Genomic DNA, 19,639 nt, shown 5'->3' with positions numbered 1-19,639 from the left:
CGCTCCTCTTTGTACTTCTGGTAGAATTTGGCTGTGAATCTAACTAGTCCTGGACTTCTTTTATTTGGTAGGCTACTAATTATTGCTTCAATTTCAGAACTTGTTATTGGTCTATTCAGGGATTTGACTTCCTGGTTTAGTCTTGGGAGGGTATATGCATCCAGGAATTTATCAATTCTTTAAGATTTTCCAGTTTATTTGCACAGAGGTGTTTATAGTATTCTCTGATGGTAGTTTGTATTTCTGTGGGGTCAGTGGTGATATCCCATTTATCATTTTTTAATGTGTCTGATTCTTCTCTCTTTTCTTCTTTTTTTTTTTTATTGTTTACAAATTAACAAAATAGATAGATGGTTAGCTAGATTTCTTCCTTAATATCATTATTTACCCAAGAGTCATTCAGGAGCAAGTTGTTCAATTTCCATGTAATTGTGTGGTTTTGAGTGAGGTTCTTAATCCTGATTTCTAGTTTGATCGTACTGTGGTCTGAGAGACTGTTATGATTTCAGCTCATTTGCATTTGCTGAGGAATGTTTAACTTCCAATTATGTGGTCGATTTTAGAATAAGTGCCATGGTGGCACTGAGAAAAATGTATATTCTTTTGATTTGGAGTGGAGAGTTCTGTAAGTATCTATTAGGTCCACTTGTTCCAGAGCTGAGTTCAAGTCCCAGACATCCTTGTTAATTTTCTGTCTTGCTGATCTGTCTAATATTGAAAATTGGGTGTTAAAGTCTCCCACTATTAATGTGTGGAAGTCTAAGTCTCTTTGTAGGTCTCTAAGACCTTGTTTTATGAATCTGGATGCTCTAGTATTGGGTGCATATATATTTAGAATAGTTTGCTCTCCTCGTTGAACTGTTCCCTTTACTATTATGTAATCCCTTTCTTTGTCTTTTTTGATCTTTGTTGGTTTAAAGTCTGTTTTGTCAGAGACTAGGATTGCAACCTTGCAATCATTTTTTTTTTCTTTCCATTTGCTTGGTGAATTTGCCTCCATCCCTTTATTTTGAGCCTTTGTGTGTCTTTGCACATGAGATGGGTCTTGTGAATACAGCACATCAATGGGTCTTGATTCATTATCCAATTTGCGAGTCTGTGTCTTTTAATTGGGGCATTTAGCCCATTTACATTTAAGGTTAGTATTGTTATGTGTGAATTTCATCCTGCCATCATGGTGCTGTTTGGTTATTTTGCACACTAGTTGATGTAGTTTCTTCACAGTGCCATTGGACTTTATATTTTGGTGTGTTTTTGCAGTGGCTGGCACTGGTTTTTCCTTTCCAAATTAAGTGTTTCTTTCAGGTGTTCTTGGGAAGCAGGCCTAGTGGTAGTGGAATCTCTCAGCATTTACTTGTCTGATAAGGATTTTATTTCTTCTTTGCTTATGAAGCTTAGTTTGTCTGGATATGAAATTCTGGTTGAAAATTCTTTCTTTGAGAATGTTGAATATTGGCCCCTAATCTCTTCTGGCTTGTAGAGTTTCTGTCAAGACATCCACTGTTAGTCTGACAGGCTTCCCTTTGTAGGTGACCTGGTCATTCTCTCTGGCTGCCCTTAATATTTTTTCCTTCATTTCAACTTTGGAGAATCCGAAGATTAGGCGCCTTGGGGTTGATCTTCTTGTGAAGTATCTTAGTGGTGTTCTCTGTATTTCTTGAATTTTCATGTTTGCCTGTCTTGGTAGATTGGGGAAGCTCTGCTGGGTATAATCCTCGAGTGTGTTTTCCAGCTTGTTTCCATTCTCCCTGCCTCCTCCAAGTACTCCAATCAATCATAGGTCCAGTCTTTTTATGAAATCCCATATTTCTTGAAGACTTTGTTCATTCTTTTTCAATCTTTTTTCTCTAGCCTTGTCTGCATGCCTTATTTCAGCAAGGAGTACTTCAAACTCTGATATCCTTTCTTCTGCTGGATCCATTCAGCTATTGATACTTGTGTATGCTTCAGGAAGTTCTTGTACTGTGTTTTTCAGCTCTATCAGGTCATTTATGTTCCTTTCTAAACTAGTTATTCTAGTTAGCAGTTCCTCTAATCTTTTATCAAGGTTCTTAGCATCTTTGCCTTGGGTTAGAACATGATCCTTTAGCTTAGTGTAGTTTTTTATTACCCATCTTATGAAGCCGACTTTGGTCAATTTGTCCATCTCATCCTTTGTCCATTTCTGCACTCTTGCTGGTGAGACATTGCGATCATTTGAAAGAGAAGAGGCACTCTGGTTTTTTGGGTTTTCAGCATTTTTTAGTTGATTCTTTCTCATCTTTATGAGTTTGTCTAGTTTCAATCTTTGAGGCTGCTGACACTTGGATGAGGTTTTTGTGGGGGCTTTTTTGTTGTGGTTGATGCTATTGTTCTTGCTTTCTGTTTGTTTTTCTTTCAATGGTCAGGTCCCTCTTCTGTAGGGCTGCTGCAGTTTGCTGGGGGTTTACCTCAGGCCCTACTCATCTCGTTCATCCCCGTGCCAGAGATATCACTCAAGGAGTTGGGAGAACAGCAAAGATGGGTGCCTGCTCCTTCTTCTGGGATCTCTGAACTTGAGGGGCATCAAACTGATGCCAGTAGGGTTGGTCCTGTATAGGGTGTCTGACAACCCCTGTTGGAGGGTCTCACCCAGTTTAGGGGCATGGGGAACAAGAACAATTTAGTGAACCACTTTGTCCCTTGGTGGAGGGAGTATGCTTCACTGGGGGAAAACCCAATTGTTTGGGCTTCCCAGATTCCTCACAACTACCAGGAGGAAAGACTAAGTCCGCTGGTCCACAGAGACTGCAGCCATCCTTCCCACTAGAGGTTCAGGCCCAGGGAAATCCAGGTTCTGTCCCTGAGCCTCTGGCTGGAGTTCCTGGAGTTCCTGCAGGGAAGTCCCATCCAGTGAGGAAGGATAAGTCAGGGTCAGGCCTGAAAAGGCAGTCTTGCTGCCATTTGCCACAGTTGGAGTGTTGGGCTGTGGGAGACACATCTTGGGACCAAGTGGTCCAGCCTCCCTGGCTCCAGCAGGGCGAAAGTGCAGTCTGGAGCTATAGAGATGAATGCTGCCCTTCCCCCACCCAGGGAGCTTAGCATATTAGGCAGTTGTGAGTCCCAGCGCTGGCTGCTGCCCTTTCCCCAAGGAGCTCAAATGGCTTAGACAGCAGACAGCCACAGCTGTGGTGCTGGCAGCTCGATAGGCTTAAGCAGATTCCAGCTGAGAGGCTGTTGAGAATCTGCGCAGCTCCAGGGTTGGGACGCTAGGCCCCGGTGGTGTGGGTTCATGAGTGGGATCTCCTAATTCATGGGTTGCACAGTACCATGGAAAAAGCACAGTTTCCCCAGCTGGCTAGCACACTCCCTCACTGCTTCCCTTGGCTGGGGGTAGGGGGTCCACAGCCCCATGTGACTCTCAGGTGGGCCACTGTCTCACACTGTTCTTCCTCTCTGTGGATCATGCCAGCCTCCTAGTCAGTTCTGATAAGATAACATGGATACCTTGGTTGCCGGTAAAGGATTCTCACACTTATTATGGTTTTTCTAGATGGGAGTCTCCCCATGCCGCTGTTCCTAGTGGGCCACCTTGGCCTCGGCCCCACCCCTCCACCCCAGTTTGTACTTTCTTGTGGAGAAAAATCATCTGAAGCTCAGTAGCATGGAGATGATCCCCTTAAATAGAACCTAAATACTATATGTTACCTGCCTGGTCCTTGTAGGTATTTGAGTATGGTTATCTGACACATGACCATGTCCGTTCAACTTCAGGGACAGAGAGACTTAGGAAAAAGGAGATGATGTTACATAGTAAAACAAAAGTTTATCCAAGTAGAGATTCCATGATCTAGGAGCTAAAGGATTTGTGTTTACTGGACGATAGCAACAGAACTGATTGTGCCAAAAGAAAAACATTCTGCGGAATAAAGAAAAAAGTAGGCTGTCCAAAAGGAAAGCCTATTTCATAGTGACTAATCCCTTTGATGTGTTCCAACTTGTGGGGATGCTATACAGAAACTCACAAAGAAGAAATTATTTCTCGAAGTAGCTTGACAGATGTTGGAGAATCAATCCTTCCCCTGGGAAGAGAAGTGAGGTCAGTCTCAGAGCAGTTAGCACCTATGTGATTAAGAATTGGAAGGTGAAGGAACTTTGTAACTCACTTAGAGTATCTGGACTTCTATTTCTTTTCCTGAAAAATGAAAATATGAGACTAGCTTCATACAGCTCTTTTCAGTTTTAACATTTTCTGGGTCAATGAATTATAATGACATTAAAATATGATCTAGTACTGTGAGTTCGTCCCTGACATTTCCATTCTGTACATACTAGTGCCTCCACCTAGAGTACAAAGTGGGAAATATTCTCCTTCCCAGACACCAAGCTTTGACTCTCCTCCAGTTAAAACCTCACTTTTTCTCTGATTCTTCTATACATACTCTCTATCTTCTACCCAGTCACGACAATTCATTGCATTCAGAGTCCGTTTAGGTTCTTCATGATCTCTGTGATTAGAAGAAGGATTCTGAGATCAAGGGTCTGTGTTTTTGTTTAATATGTGTAATACACCTAAGCCTGAAAAGGTAGAAAAACATGGTTAAACTCATAAATTGGAATTAAAATCACACCTAATTTTTTCACTAAACATACTTTTAAGTTAAAAGTATTAGCCACTACTTTGTTTGGCGTAATATTTTACACAGTATGTTAATACAAGATTTTCTTTGACTTATCACTTGGGTCTGGTATTAATGTTACAAAGATTAGCTGTTGCTTTGGAATGAAAACATTGCAGTCCTACCCATACTCTACTTAGTAAGTCCCATTGTCCTTAGTTAAACCCTTTATATCTCTTATTTTTTTTAACCTGCACAATAGGAATAATATCCTGTGAACTCTGCTTCATGGTATGCTATGTTACATGAAATAAAATTAACCTGGCCTACAGTAGGTTTTCGATAATGAATTTCAAATGTATTCTTTAGATTACTCCTAGGTCTGTAGTCGTGGTTTCAGCGGCTATTTCTTCTAGACTCAGAATACTCTAATGTTGACTGTAGTCTTCTGTCTCTGACAACTTGCCGATATTTATCCTCTCTGCACAAATCGGCTCACCAAATTTGGGGCCTTCAGTAACACTATACACCCAGTTTTCCTCAATGACAACTTACAAAATTCCAACTGGAATTAAATCAATATTCAAGAAACTTTGAAAGGAAGCATTTTTTCATACTATTTCATTTTGCTAAGAATTTCTCCAAAAGAGGTTTCCTGGAGTTTATTATTCACATATTGGAGAATAAAATGTCCTCGTGAGAGGTGAGGGAGTGGTAGCTTATTCTAAAACCATCAGGGAGGGATTCTTGAAATTCAATTAATCCATTAATGCATATTGTCAATATGTACTGAATGATTACTATGAGGAGAATTATTTATGTTCTGATAATTTAGGGAAACAAAACAAGAATGTTCATGCTTTTATTAACAAAAGACAAAAATAAATGAACAAATAAAGACTTGTAGAGACTGAATGGGGATAGTGGCGGAATAGGTTTTAAAAGAAATGGTTGTATCAGTCAGCTATTGACACAAAAATGCTATATAACAAGTGACTCCAAAAGTCGATTACTTAAAGCAAATTATTTAACTCTGTTCACATGTCTCTGAATCAGCTAAGGTAAACTTGTTTTAAGCTCAGGAATCTCTGCCTTACACTGCAGGTGTGCAAGTCAGCTGGGGCAGCTTTGCTCCATATGTCCCTCCACATTTTGGGATCATCTGAGAAAAGAGTTTTTCATGACAATGACAGAAGAGAAAAAGGGAAAGCCCTATGTTTCAAGCATAAATCAAACCTGTCTTTTTCTTATGTCTACTAACATCCCACTGGCCAATTCTAGTTTAGTTTCCTAAGTTAAAGTCAAAGAGTGAGGAAGTATATTTCATCCACTCTGAGAGGAGTCAGGGAATGAATATTTGATGAACGGTAATCACAGTGTTCATTGCAGATCTTTAACAAAAAAGCTTAGCTGGTTGCAGAAAAGCCAGAAGACCAATGTGCTTGAAACATAGGAACAGAAGGGGAGAATGGTAGAATATGATGATAGAGAGGAAGACAAAACCCACTCAGGTAGCATAGGCCATCATCAGGCATTACAGGAGGAAACCTTTAGAGTGTTTGAAGCAGAGAATGACAGGAGTATATTTACATTTTTAAAAACTTTTCTGGAGTTTTTGAAAGCTGAAAGGGATCAAAGTTGTTTGTAGGGAGACTACTCAAGTGGTTATTATGGCAGCTCAGGAGAAAGATGGTGGTGGCTTGGACTTGGGTGGCAATAATGACATAAGGAAAAGTAGTTGGAATTGAAATATGTTTTGGAACAGGCCTGCACCCCAGGGGGTTTTGCTAGCGTGGAAATGGAGGGGAGAGAGAAACAATGTAAATGGATTCCGGTTTTTAGATTTGTGCAACTCAATAAATCATGGTTCTAATAAGTGAAATGAAAAACTCTAGAGGGGCAGAAGATTTTTAGAAAGATGTTTGGAGGAATCAAAAGTTTTACTTTAGACAAGTTTGAGACTAATGAAACTCCAAGTAGAGCTGCTAATGAGGTGATTGCTTATACAATTCGAGTAGTCAGAGACACAAACTTGGAGGTTATTAGGAAATAGATAGGATTCAAAACCATAAGACTTATCAGATTCACTGAGAAAGCACTGTAAATTTAAAAAGAATGATAAACCCAAGAAGTATGAATAATATAAAACCATTACATTCCAAATTTAACATGTAGTATATTCTTGAGAAAAAGAAAAAAAGTGTTTCACTGAATTTGCTCCTGGTAGACGGTAGCTCAAGTACATCTGCTCTGTTTCAGGTATTGCAGATGCTATGGAAATTTTCTTAGACTTTGTAATATTAAAAAAGAAGAGAGAAAGTTTTCTTATAATAACCGTTTATCTCATTTATTACATTAGATACACTAATTTATAAAACTAAGAAACATGAAAGAAGAAATTTGTCAGGAACATTTTTTTCTGTAATATTTTTATTTTGCTCTTATTCAAAAGGGAGACCTATAAGGACACCTACCTGAGCATTACACATAATGGGTGGTGATTTTGTGGGTATTTACATTTTTTCTTAGATATGAGAAGCAGGATTATAAGTGAAGTCAGCGATGGCTGCAATGTGGAGCGTAGTTAGTTAAATACAGTAACTCATTAACGTGTAAGTCCCAAGCAAAGTGTGTATTTTAATTACGGTTTAAGTTGCAAAATATGCTTTCACTACAGAAATCAGTCATCGATTTTTCCAGGTTAATTACCTATAAGGATGCAACAGCAGAGACAGGAACAGTCGAAAGGAAATGAGCTGGGAATTTATAAGGATTATGGGCAAAACAAGGTTATATACAGATTGGGAAATTGAACGTTTGTTTTACATTTACCTAAATCTCCAAGGTTGGGTAATACACATCCTATGTGGGTGTATGCATGCGAACATCCATCTGTGTTTCTAGAAAATACACTTTAATTGAACAGAAAAATCAATTGGGTTCACAGACTTTGACATCATTATTTGTTCAGATGAATCAGTTGCAGCTTCAAATGATAGACTCATTTATAGAAATGGAGCAAACTTACAATTTATCTAAACATTCAGCTGATGATTGTACATGATCCAAGGACAATCTTCTTGAATGATTTTTTTAAATTTAACTTTTCCAGTCAGAGAGGAAAAGGATGATGAGACAAAAGACTGAGAAAACTGACCATAAAAATTCACATAAAATATGAAGGTTAATGATAACAAAAGAGTGTTAAAAGGTATGGCTGAAAGAAACATTTAAAATTAAAACATGGAAAGGGCATGTAAGAAATTTAACATAATCAGTACTTTCATTCAATTTAGTAAGTATGTATTGATCACTTATGGATTATAAACCTTAGAAGTCAGAATGTTTTCCTTCTAGCAGTTTAGAGTTTACCATAAACTGTATAAACAAACTACTGAGCATTTAACAGAAAATTAGCAAAAATAGAAGTAGACAATACTACTTTCAGGACTCAAACTTGGAAATATTTTTGTTGATTAGGCCATAAAACAGGATGATCAAAGCAAGGTGAAGGGGAGATTCCAGGTTGTAGAAACACAACAGGCCAAGTTTTGGATATTTAGGTTACCAATAGATTGGAAAGGCTAGGAAGTTGTTATTGAGGTATTAAAGTCACTAGAGCTATAGGAAGAAACTGTCAGGGGCTGAAGACCCAACGCTTCATCAGTTGGTTTCAGAGCTTGCCCTTCTCCAAACGACATAAGCTTTCAGACCACTCCAATTCTTTAGGTGTTTCTGTTGATTATTTTCAGCAATTACCTAATAAAAGTCTGACATAAGTAACAATACAAGCTTAGAAATCTGCCTACTTTAAAGACGTTGCAATCAACAGTTACCTAACAAGTGACATCCACTTAAGAAGGCCAACACAGGAAGATTATTAAAGGACAATGTTTAAAATCTTTATCAGATATTTTAAGAACTAGATAACCCTTAGAAGGATATAAGGTAGGCCGGGAGCGGTGGCTCACACCTGTAATCCCAGCACTTTGGCAGGCCGAGGCGGGCGGATCACGAGATCAAGAGATCGAGACCATCCTGGCCAACATGGTGAAACCCCATCTCTACTAAAAATACAAAAATGAGTTGGGCGTGGTGGTGCGTTTGTAGTCCCAGCTACTCGGGAGGCTGAGGCAGGAGAATTGCTTGAACCCAGGAGGAGGAGGTGGAGATTGCAGTGAGCCGAGATCACGCCACTGCATTCCAGCCTGGCTACAGAGAGAGACCCCATCTCAAAAAAAATTGGAAAAAAAAGGATCTCGGGTAAAAAGCCTTTAAAATAAAAACAGTTCATCCATCTCCATAGCGAGGTGTCTACAATCTTGCATTAAAGGCTTCATTTAGGAAGTTCGTAGGGTACTTTTTAAGTGGAAAAATACATACTTAACCTTTATCCCTACAACAAATTGTTTTATTGGTTTATCTGTAGCTTGAAGGCATTAGATTAGAGCTAGAAACAAAAAACAAAAAACATTAAAAGAAAATACCAATCAGAGGTCAAAGTTTATCTACCTCACAATTCTACCAAAGTTATACATCTTTTTTCCCCAAAAGAAAAATAGCATATAGCATCTATTTGAGTTTGAATTATTTGACATAACTTAATGTTTCCCCATTCTTGAATGTTTATCATATATCTCAATTTTCACATTAACGACTAATATCCATGTTATATATTTAAAATGAATTTCCATTATTCTTCTCCCCCTTTTTTCTAATTAATTAGAAATCAATTTTGTCAACATATTGAAGAAATCATTTCAGAAAAATAAGAATCACACTTCCTTTTTACTATTAGACTGCTATCACACATTTTAAAAGATCATTCTTTGCAATTCAAAAAGCAGAGAAAACAACTAATTTAATTATCATGCAAAGTATATATAATTTTCCTGATTTGTTAATCAAAGTGGCTTTAAGAGGATTCTGTCACAAAGATGCTCTGATCGTAGCAGGAAAGTAAGCACAAATCCTCACTTCGACTCTAAGTGAAAATAAAGAGTTTCAAGCTTCCATTGCTCCCCCTAATGGTAGGAAAGCAGAAAACATCTAAATGAATGTATTTCACATTTCTTTGTCAACTAAATACTTTACAGAAACTTTCCTCCACGTATGTTCAATATTGTATTTTATGTAAGTTCCCAAAACAAACTAAACGTAATAAATATATCATTTATTATTAAATTCCTGGTATTATATGAAAGACTCCTTACTATTCTAAGTAATTATTAAATGCTTGTAATTAATCTCAAGTTTAGGGTAAAGGTGAAAAAGTTAAACTCATAGATTGTATAATATAAATCAATTATCAATAGGAATCAATCCTATTTGTTTCTCAACTGTTACCACACGATTGATTTATTTAAAAATTAAACAATGTTCAGACAACTTTACATTCAAATATTCACATCTCTAACAGCACTGACTTGTCAAATCACCCCATGTGTCTTGAAACGCCTACTACAAGAAGAAAACTTTACTCTAAAAGGCATTTTGAGCAATTTTCTTTCAGAACTCAGACAAAGAATGAGTATCAGTGTAACCCATTAAATACACGAAAATTATCATAGAAAAGTGACTTTGGTGAACGGTGGTTATTTAGGATTGTCTCCTTGCCAAAAGTACAATCTCATTTTTATGATGAAAAGGGTATTATGCAGGGAAAGAAAGCTTATGCAATAGTAAAAACAGTTGAGAAGAGAATTATACAAAGAATGAGACATGGCATCCAGAATGAATTCAAAAAGAGCAGAAAAATATAGGCACAAAAAGAGATAATGTACAGAAAAAAAAGTCAGTGATACAACAATACAAATATCTACGTGCTAACATTTAAGTAATTTAGAGCTGGATTTTATAAACATGAAAGTGTTTTTCTAATACATTCAACCAAAAATCAGCACACATAGTTCAGTCATCTCTCATTACTTACAATAAAATATTTTTGATTTGTTAGGAAATAATATCTTATTCCCTGGATCTACTATTTCTTTTTATTGGTTTTCTTTCTATTCTCTAAATTTATTTGCTTAATTTTTATAACTGATTCTCTGACTATATTCCATCTTATTCTAGTGTGGATTATTTAAAACCTGTATTAGTTTTGGAACCACTAAACATTTGCTCAGAAGTTTGAATTACCAGAAAAGCCCCTAACTCTTCAAGAACTTCCAAGCCTAAGGAATCACTGATTTCATGCACTCATCCTTGAGATTTTACTTAAAAATTAGAAATGACAGATCTCATACTTCACAAAATCAAAATGACTTTTGGAGTGGGGGAATGAGAAGTGGGAAAAGGATGATACTGGGGGTTCTGTGTCAGTATGCTGTACATAGCAGTGCAGTTGAATGACTCCTTCTGTGCGTCAGAAATCCAAAGCAGCAGCAGCAGCAATTAGGGAAGATCGTCACTTTCACTCAAGGTTTAGAAATGGGGGAGGAGAGCAGGGGGACAAAGGAAAAGGGGAGGAGAAAGCAGGGCGAAGAGGGGAAGGATAGAGGTGAAGATAGGGCACATCCTGCAAAGATAATGCCTGTACAATCAATGACATCATCCTCCTGCTTATATATATAGGGGAATGGCCAGAGCACCTCTCATAGTTCACTCACTTTCAAAGCCAGCTGAAGGCAAGAGGAAGTGCCAGAGAGAGCCCCCTTCAGTGTGCTTCTGACTTTTATGGAATTGGCTCTTTAGAAGGCTGAAAGATGATGGCAGGAATGAAAATCCAGCTTGTATGCATGCTACTCCTGGCTTTCAGTTCCTGGAGTCTGTGCTCAGGTAAGCAAAACAGAATTTCACAACTCCCTGAAGTGATTTCTTTTTTCTCTTTTGCAGTGTGTTGCTACTTATGTTAATGTATCTAGGGAGAAGAGTTGCTTCCTTTTATTCAGGATTTACCTTTTAGTGACAGAAACTGAATATCTTTTTCTCTGCCTTTATAATTACTGAGAGCTGTATTTTCCCTTTTGAAATCTTCAAAGCAATAAAAGGGATTTCAATGAAACACTGCATGACCCCCTTTGGAATACAACCACTAGAGGAAAAAAAACCTTACAAAACTTTCAATTAGGCTGATCATTATCTAATGAGAAGTACAGACAGTGGCTGTCAACCTGCAAACCCATCATTAAATCCCACTCCATTTAAAATGTTTTACTCTCATCCTCATTCAATCTCTTAGGAAACAGTGGCCCTCATGCCCTTGTAATAGTCCCCATATTATTTCTTAATTGTTTGTGTTAAGATAACACATAAAGTGAAAATTGATGCTTACTGAAAAATGAATGAAGCATTATTTGTAGAAATTCATTTCTAGAAAAATACGAAAATATTCCAGATCCTTTTTGAGAATACAGTTTGCATAGTCTAATAAGTATACTATTAATATAACTGTTTGGCATTTTTTCCATGCCATTTAAGTTAATACAAAATACAGTTGGAAAATTGGTATTCTTATATTGATGGAAATGATTTGACTTTAGAGTGTTTTGCATGTGGTGTGAAAGGAGAAGTTATATAGTCCTAAATATCTATGAATAACTCACTTTGAAAATAAGATTTAAATTGAAAGGTATGACATGAAATATTACAACCATTGCAAAAGGCTGTACTTAATATTTAAGAAATATTTGAATAACCACTTCAAAGGGAAAAGAACACCTTAGGAAGTAAATGCAGCAAAAATAATTTAACCTGTTCCGTGCTTTTATGTATCATAAATATGACATTGAAATGTTTAACTCAAACTCATGCTATCATTTGATTTAAATTATGACATTAAAATCTAAGAAGATATAAATGTGATTTATGCAAAATTTTAAATTTATTTTAATCATCAGAACATAACTTTCAGCTTCTACTTTTTAAATCTTATGAGAAAAAAACAAACTTTTCTACAGTTATGATTTTATCTGAAAGTTATATGAGATTAAAGATTCACATACTTCTGGGAGAAAAACTGGGTTATTGATTAAGCACTGTGATTATTAACTTGAAACTACTTGTTGTAATAATGCAAAACTTATGAGGATTTGAGTATATATTGTTCATAAATTCCTAAAACAGATTATGTCTCTAACAAATAGGGAGAGAAGATCTCTTGTATAATTTAGGTTCTAGGTAAAATTGAGCCAATAGTTTCTCCGATTCTAACATTTCTTTTTATTGAGTGTGAAGTACAAGAAAGATAGAGTTATTTTTAACTTGATTTTTATTATCGTACACTATTTTCTAAATTTTCCTTCTCTGTAAAATATTCATTAACAGAAACTTGGATAGAGTTTTTAAAAAACCCAGAGACCCATTTTCAATGCTGTTGTACATGTATTGTTGAACAGCTCCACTTTTGCTTTAAACAATTTCCTTAAACACCTATGATAAAATTAAGGATACATAATTCCGAATTCTTACTGAAAGTACAAATACAATCCTTTAAACGTGTGTTTTGTAAAAAAGCATCTCAAGTTAAGTAAATCTCAGTATCTTTATTATTCTAAAATTATCAGTAAGCAATTCCCTTTGGTTTTGTCTTGAAAAAGTCTCTTGTATAATCTTCATTATGTGGTGTTTTTAAATGTTAATATGCATATTTTCTATATATGTAAACTATGTCTGGTAAGAAATAAACTACTCTAGCATATTTGGGAAAATATGTGTTATACAATATCATCACATTGTAAAAATGTGAAATTCAAAGATTAAACAACTCGAAGTCATCAACAACTGTCTGAACAAATAATCATATGCTTATTTTCTTAGAAGTGCTTCTACTATTTTAGCTTCCTATTATGCTAAAATACACCTAAAATTTGTTTTTTAAGATTACTATTTTTAAGAAAATACATAAGAAAGACACTAACCTCTAAGACTACTTTTTAAAATTTACCTAAAATCTGTAGATTATGATATAATTATATGATATGTGATTATAGTAAACCTAATTTTGATTTTACTCAGATTCAGAGGAAGAAATGAAAGCATTAGAAGCAGATTTATTGACCAGCATGCATACATCAAAGGTAACTTTTTCTTTTCTTTAACTCTGGGTTGAAGAACATATGAACTTTCATTATAAATATGGTATCCTTTTCCTATAGTAATAACTTCCCATCCAGATTTAAAAGTTCCTTGAGAGGCATTTCCTTTTTGAAAAAAAAAAAAAAAAACTCTTTTAGTTAAAAGAAGTTAAAGGTGTTGATATGACAGGTAAAGAAATTATAGTTCTATCAGTCAGTACTTTGCAATTTTAATTAATTGCTATACATATTTACGTGCCTGTAAATGTTTTTAAAGGAACTTGTTTCCATGCCTTTTAAATTGGGTATGATGAAAGGTATATTGGTCTCAGTTTAAATGAAAACAAAGTGAGCTCTTTGCCTTTTTTTATTATATTGGGGGAAATAGAAAGGTGTTCTTAAATTAGAAATAACAGTTCATGACAACCTGCAAAAGAAATGTAGTAGAGAGGGGAGAGCAATGGATTGGCAAGCAGGAGCATTGAGATCTAATCCTGAAACAGTGACTTATTAATATTTTATCTTTAGCAAGTGGATTAGCTTACCTTGTTTACCTGTGTTTCCTTGTTTTTAAATGCAGTTCATAGTCTTCTAGACATTTACTGTCCTATAATGTATTTAGGAATTACTAAACTATACTCTTCATTGTATGTCTGGATTTAAATTCTCCCTATACCAGGCACGTTATTTTTACATGTTCTTATTCTTTTTTCTTTAATTGAGCCAAATACAACTTTGTATCCTGGGCCCTATTACTAAATTCCAATCTGTACCTAGGAATACGTTCTGGGGTACGTGTGCAGGATGTGCAGGTTTGTTACATAGGTAAAGATGTGCCGTTGTGGTTTGCTGCACCTATCAACCTATCACCTAGGTATTAAGCCTAGCATGCATTAGCTATTTTTCCTAACGCTCTTCCTTCCTCCACCCCACCCTCTGACAGGCCCCCGTGTGGGTTGTTCCCCTCCCTGTGCCAATGTGTTCTCATTGTTTAGTACTCAATCAGAATACCAAAGGCTACAACCTCTTCAGTTCAAAAATAGACAACTGAACTTAATAGTCTGTGTTAGAAAATGGGATAAGTTACGTGCCTTGGTGTCTTGGTATAGATTTACCTAATTCCCAGGCGCAAGTTAATACATAAAGGTCCTAAATAATCTGTGATGTTACCCATAAGAATTATTAATGTGTGGAATGCATTACTATCTTCATGTTTTATAATTGTTCACATTTATTAATACCATCTTTGTGACTGCCCCATTACACATTAAGCTGAAATGTAATCGATATAGAATAATTTTTTAATTTTAATTTTTCATCTGTGTTATATATATCACATTTACATATTTCTGCTGTCATTTTAATTTCTTTGCTTTCTTACTTTGTTCTGTGTGTACACACATAAGTGCATGTGGATGTGAATATGACTATAGAGTTTTGTTAAATAGAATTTATAAGATATTGGCACTATACAACTTTGTGAACATGATGTTACTAAATAAATAACACTGTGTTTGTTAGACTGGAGTAGCAATTAGACCCTAAATGTGATGGTTTAGCACACTGGGAATTCATTTCTTGCTCATGTAACACAAGTTTTCATTGCAGGGTTTTTTTTTTTTTTTTTTTTTTTATGTTTCAGATTAGTAAAGCACATGTTCCCTCTTGGAAGATGACTCTGCTAAATGTTTGCAGTCTTGTAAATAATTTGAACAGCCCAGCTGAGGAAACAGGAGAAGTTCATGAAGAGCAGCTTATTACAAGAAGGAAACGTCCCACTGCTTTAGATGGCTTTAGCTTGGAAGCGATGTTGGCAATATACCAGCTCCACAAAATCTGTCACAGCAGGGCTTTTCAACACTGGGAGGTATAGCGATAACAAAATGTTAATACGATTATAGTTATACTAGTTAACTCTCATTTGTATTAATTTATTAAATTCCCAATCATAATCATAACAAGAAGAGTTACAAGTATTTAAGAAGAACAAGCCATGTGTTGAAGTCAACATTGCTTCAAATCTTCAAAATGTCCTTCAAATATTTGAAACTCAGCAAAATATGTTTTTCTTCAACCTTAAAAAGAGGATATATCTTCAGGCAGATTTGATCTACATGTTTTTATTATGCTTAAGTGGATGGCTTGTTTAGGCAATTTTTGTTGTTGTAGGTGGTGGCATGTCTAACAAATTTAAGCAACTCAAAATGTTGTCTTAGAAACACAAAGTCATGTGTGGTGATCTATAAACAAACTGTAAATCTATAAACAAAGTGATCCAAGTAAAACTGGAATAAAATATAAAGTTTTCCATTTGTATTTGAATATATTTGGCAAATAAAAAATATATTTGTATGTATATACAAATATAAGATAAGGATATATTAGGTTGGTGCAAAAGTAATTGTGGTTCTTGCCATTACTTTTGCCATTACTGTTGATGGCAAAAACCGCAATTACTTTTGCACCAATCTGTTATATCCCTGTTATTCCAGTTTTATCTGGAACCTGTTGTATTTGAATATATTAGGCAAATAAAAATATTTTTAATTTATATAAAGGTATATATAATAGGGATATGTATCTGCCCATCATTTCAGTTTACTTGGAAATCTTTGTGTTCTGTGTTTGTTTATAAATACACACCAGTGTGTAATAATGTACTTGCAAAATGCTTTACAATTTATTGCCTTCATTGATATATTTTGCTCTGAAATATAAATTACAGCTTTGAGAAGATATAGAACGATGTCAGGATAAAGAAGAGGAGGAGGAAGAAAAATAAATTCTTCAACGAAAACAAAACAGATTTTTAAAAATTTCTGACAAGGGAAACATTTCTTTCAAATTAACCTCTAAGAGAAATTTGGTCAATATTTTATATTCTGGATTTACACTAGCATTGGGGATCTGAGGGTGCCTTCCCTGCTAATCTAACAAACTTGTGATTGACTACCAAAGAGCTACCCTGTAGATAAGAAGAAGTGCAGGCAGAATTTCTAGTTTTATTATAACTGGTAAGCAAAAAGATAAATAAACAAAAAACTGAAAAACCAGTTTTAAATTTACTATTAATTATTTAATTTAAATTCCTGGTAAATTGTTTAGTATTTAAAATATATTTTGGCTGGGCACGGTGGCTCACACCTATAATCCCAGTACTTTGTGAGGCTGAGGCGGACTGATCACTAGGTCAGGAGATCGAGATCATCCTGGCTAACACGGTGAAATCTCGCCTCCACTAAAACTACAAAAAAATTAGCCGGGTGTGGTGGCGGGCACCTGTAGTCCCAGCTACTCAGGAGGCTGAGGCAGGAGAATGGCGTGAACTCGGGAGGTGGAGCTTGCAGTGAACCTGGATCGCACCGCTATACTCCTGCCTATATTTTTATACAGGAAAATGTCCATTATATGTTACTTATCCCCCCCAAAAAAATCCTCAATAAGCTACTATGTAGACTAATCAAGTGCAAGTAAGATTAAAACTTTTCCCTATTTTAAATGTTATTGAGTGATTTAAAATAAAATGATAATGTTCTGAGCATAGTACAAGTAATTACAGCTATGCACAAAAAAACTAAAGATTAAGAAACTAGTTTGTCTGACAGTAGCTGTTTTCTCTCTGAAATTGAATAGCTGTGGGTTGAAATAAAGCACTTGGTTGTAAGATTTTATTGATATGCATTACAATTTAAAACTTAGTCCCCTATCAATATTTGTTATAGTGACCTCTCAAATTAGAAGACAACTAAAAATACAAAAAAAAAAAATTACCTTTAACATACTTTTAAAGTTTATTCAAATTGTGTATTAGACTATGGACAGATTTCTTAAATGATAGCTGAAATTTTTGAGTCAGAACTATATTCTTAGAAAAAAGGTTATAGTTAATATTAGAATGGGGCATATTCCTGCCTCTTGATATTAGGCAAGATTCTGCATGGAGCTTAACTCCTTTAAGTTATTGAATCTGAGCTTGCTTTAATGATTAAGCACCACAATCTAAAGAGATTGTCATCATTTAAATCGAGTTTTCCCATACGTTGATTTTTACAACTGACGAAGTTGGATAAAGCACTTTTAATGCCTCTATTGAGAAATAGATCCTTGGAATGGTTTTCATGTCAAATCAGTAACTGACTTAATTGAATATAAAATTTTGTTACCTTTGTGGCCAAACTTGGTTTACCAGATCAAAAACTATATTTATTGAAATATATATTTCATACTTTTGGCATTTCCATCATAAATTGAAGCCTGAAAAGTACTCAAAGGTCTATTTGGTGTTTTTCTACAAAAGGCGGGATTAGTGTACAGTCTTGAAATACATAGTAAAGTAGATAGAAATTTTTTTTTTTTTTTTTTTTTTTTTTTTTTTTTTTTTGAGGCGGAGTCTCGCTCTGTCGCCCGGACTGGAGTGCAGTGGCCAGATCTCAGCTCACTGCAAGCTCCGCCTCCCGGGTTTCCGCCATTCTCCTGCCTCAGCCTCCCGAGTAGCTGGGACTACAGGCGCCCGCCACCTCGCCCGGCTAGTTTTTGTATTTTTAGTAGAGACGGGGTTTCACCGTATTAGCCAGGATGGTCTCGATCTCCTGACCTCGTGATCCGCCCGTCTCGGCCTCCCAAAGTGCTGGGATTACAGGCTTGAGCCACCGCGCCCGGCCGTAGATAGAAATTTTTTAAAAGAGCTAGCCTGGTGAACTGGGAAGAATCCTGAACTGAGTCAGAATTACCATGTTCTTATACTATTGCAGTCACTGAATAGCCATCTCTCGTTTGAAAAAACAATTTCTTTGAATTTCATGTGTCTCATATCTCACCTACATACATCTTGCTGTCTTAACAGCAAATGAGATAGAATGTAGAAAATGCTCTGAAACAAAAGAGTTTATTCATGTAAATTTCACTTACTTCATCTCTATCTTGCAGTTAATCCAGGAAGATATTCTTGATACTGGAAATGACAAAAATGAAAAGGAAGAAGTCATAAAGAGAAAAATTCCTTATATTCTCAAACGGCAGTTGTATGAGAATAAACCCAGAAGACCCTACATACTCAAAAGAGATTCTTACTACTACTGAGAGAATAAATCATTTATTTACATGTGATTGTGATTCATCATGCTTTAAATATCAAATTATATTTGTGTGAAAATGTGACAAAACACAGTGATTTGTCTCTTCTACAATTGTGGTTTATTGAATGTGATTTTTCTGCACTAATATAAATTAGACTAAGTGTTTTCAAATAAATCTAAGTCTTCAGCATGATGTGTTGTGTATAATTGGAGTAGATATTAATTAAGTCACATGTATAATGTTTTGTAATTTTGCAAAACATATCTTGAGTTCTTTAAACAGTCAAAATGTTTGATATTTTATACCAGCTTATGAGCTCAAAGTCCTGCAGCAAAGCCTAGCCTACATATCATTCACCCAAAACAAAGTAATAGCATCTCTTTTATTATTTTGACTGGATGGTTTATTGAATTGAAAGAAACATACATTATTTTCAAGACTTCCTCGTGAATCTCTCAATTATAGGAAAAGTTATTGTGGTAAAATAGGAACAGCTGAAAGATTGAATAATAAACTATTGTTAATTATTCCTATTTTAATGAGTGACCTTGAACTGAATTTTTTGTCTGTTAAATGAACTTGATAGCTAATAAAAAGACAACTAGTCATCAAAATCATGTTTCTCCACAGATTTGCTTCTTCTTTTTTTTTTTTTTTTTTTATTATACTTTAAGTTCTAGGGTACATGTGCATAACGTGCGGGTTTGTTACATATGTATACTGATGCCATGTTGGTGTGCTGCACCCATCAACTCGTCAGCACCCATCAATTCATCATTTATATCATCTATAACTCCCCAATGCAATCCCTCCCTCCTCCCCCCTCCCCATGATAGGCCCCAGTGTGTGATGTTCCCCTTCCCGAGTCCAAGTGATCTCATTGTTCAGTTCCCACCTATGAGTGAGAACATGCGGTGTTTGGTTTTCTCTTCTTGTGATAGTTTGCTAAGAATGATGGTTTCCAGCTGC

The 19,639-nt window shown here is 35.6% G+C and overlaps 1 protein-coding gene across 1 annotated transcript; it reads left to right on the top strand.

Annotated features, from left to right (window-relative positions):
* The first annotated feature begins 11,060 nt into the window (after positions 1-11,060).
* NTS (neurotensin) lies at positions 11,061-19,284 on the top strand. Its single transcript, XM_033221135.1, has 4 exons — positions 11,061-11,357; positions 13,536-13,597; positions 15,237-15,461; positions 18,521-19,284. The coding sequence occupies exons 1-4, from the start codon at positions 11,285-11,287 to the stop codon at positions 18,671-18,673; spliced, it is 513 nt and encodes a 170-aa protein (XP_033077026.1). The 5' UTR covers positions 11,061-11,284; the 3' UTR covers positions 18,674-19,284.
* Positions 19,285-19,639: the final 355 nt, after the last annotated feature.

The sequence above is a fragment of the Trachypithecus francoisi genome, unplaced genomic scaffold, assembly GCF_009764315.1.
Source record: "Trachypithecus francoisi isolate TF-2019V2 unplaced genomic scaffold, Tfra_2.0 Lachesis_group11, whole genome shotgun sequence".
Classification (NCBI taxonomy): Eukaryota; Metazoa; Chordata; class Mammalia; order Primates; family Cercopithecidae; genus Trachypithecus; species Trachypithecus francoisi.
The sequence above is the reverse complement of the archived record's forward strand: the minus strand, read 5'-3'. Positions and strand labels throughout refer to the sequence as shown.

What these genes read in the sequence shown, in the direction of transcription:
- NTS (XM_033221135.1), top strand. Translation starts at nt 11,285, where the DNA reads ATGATGGCAGGAATGAAAATCCAGCTTGTATGCATGCTACTCCTGGCT. An exon ending in TTCCTGGAGTCTGTGCTCAG is followed by an intron (nt 11,358 to 13,535) that starts GTAAGCAAAACA and finishes GATTTTACTCAG; the next exon opens with ATTCAGAGGAAGAAATGAAA. An exon ending in GGGCTTTTCAACACTGGGAG is followed by an intron (nt 15,462 to 18,520) that starts GTATAGCGATAA and finishes TCTATCTTGCAG; the next exon opens with TTAATCCAGGAAGATATTCT.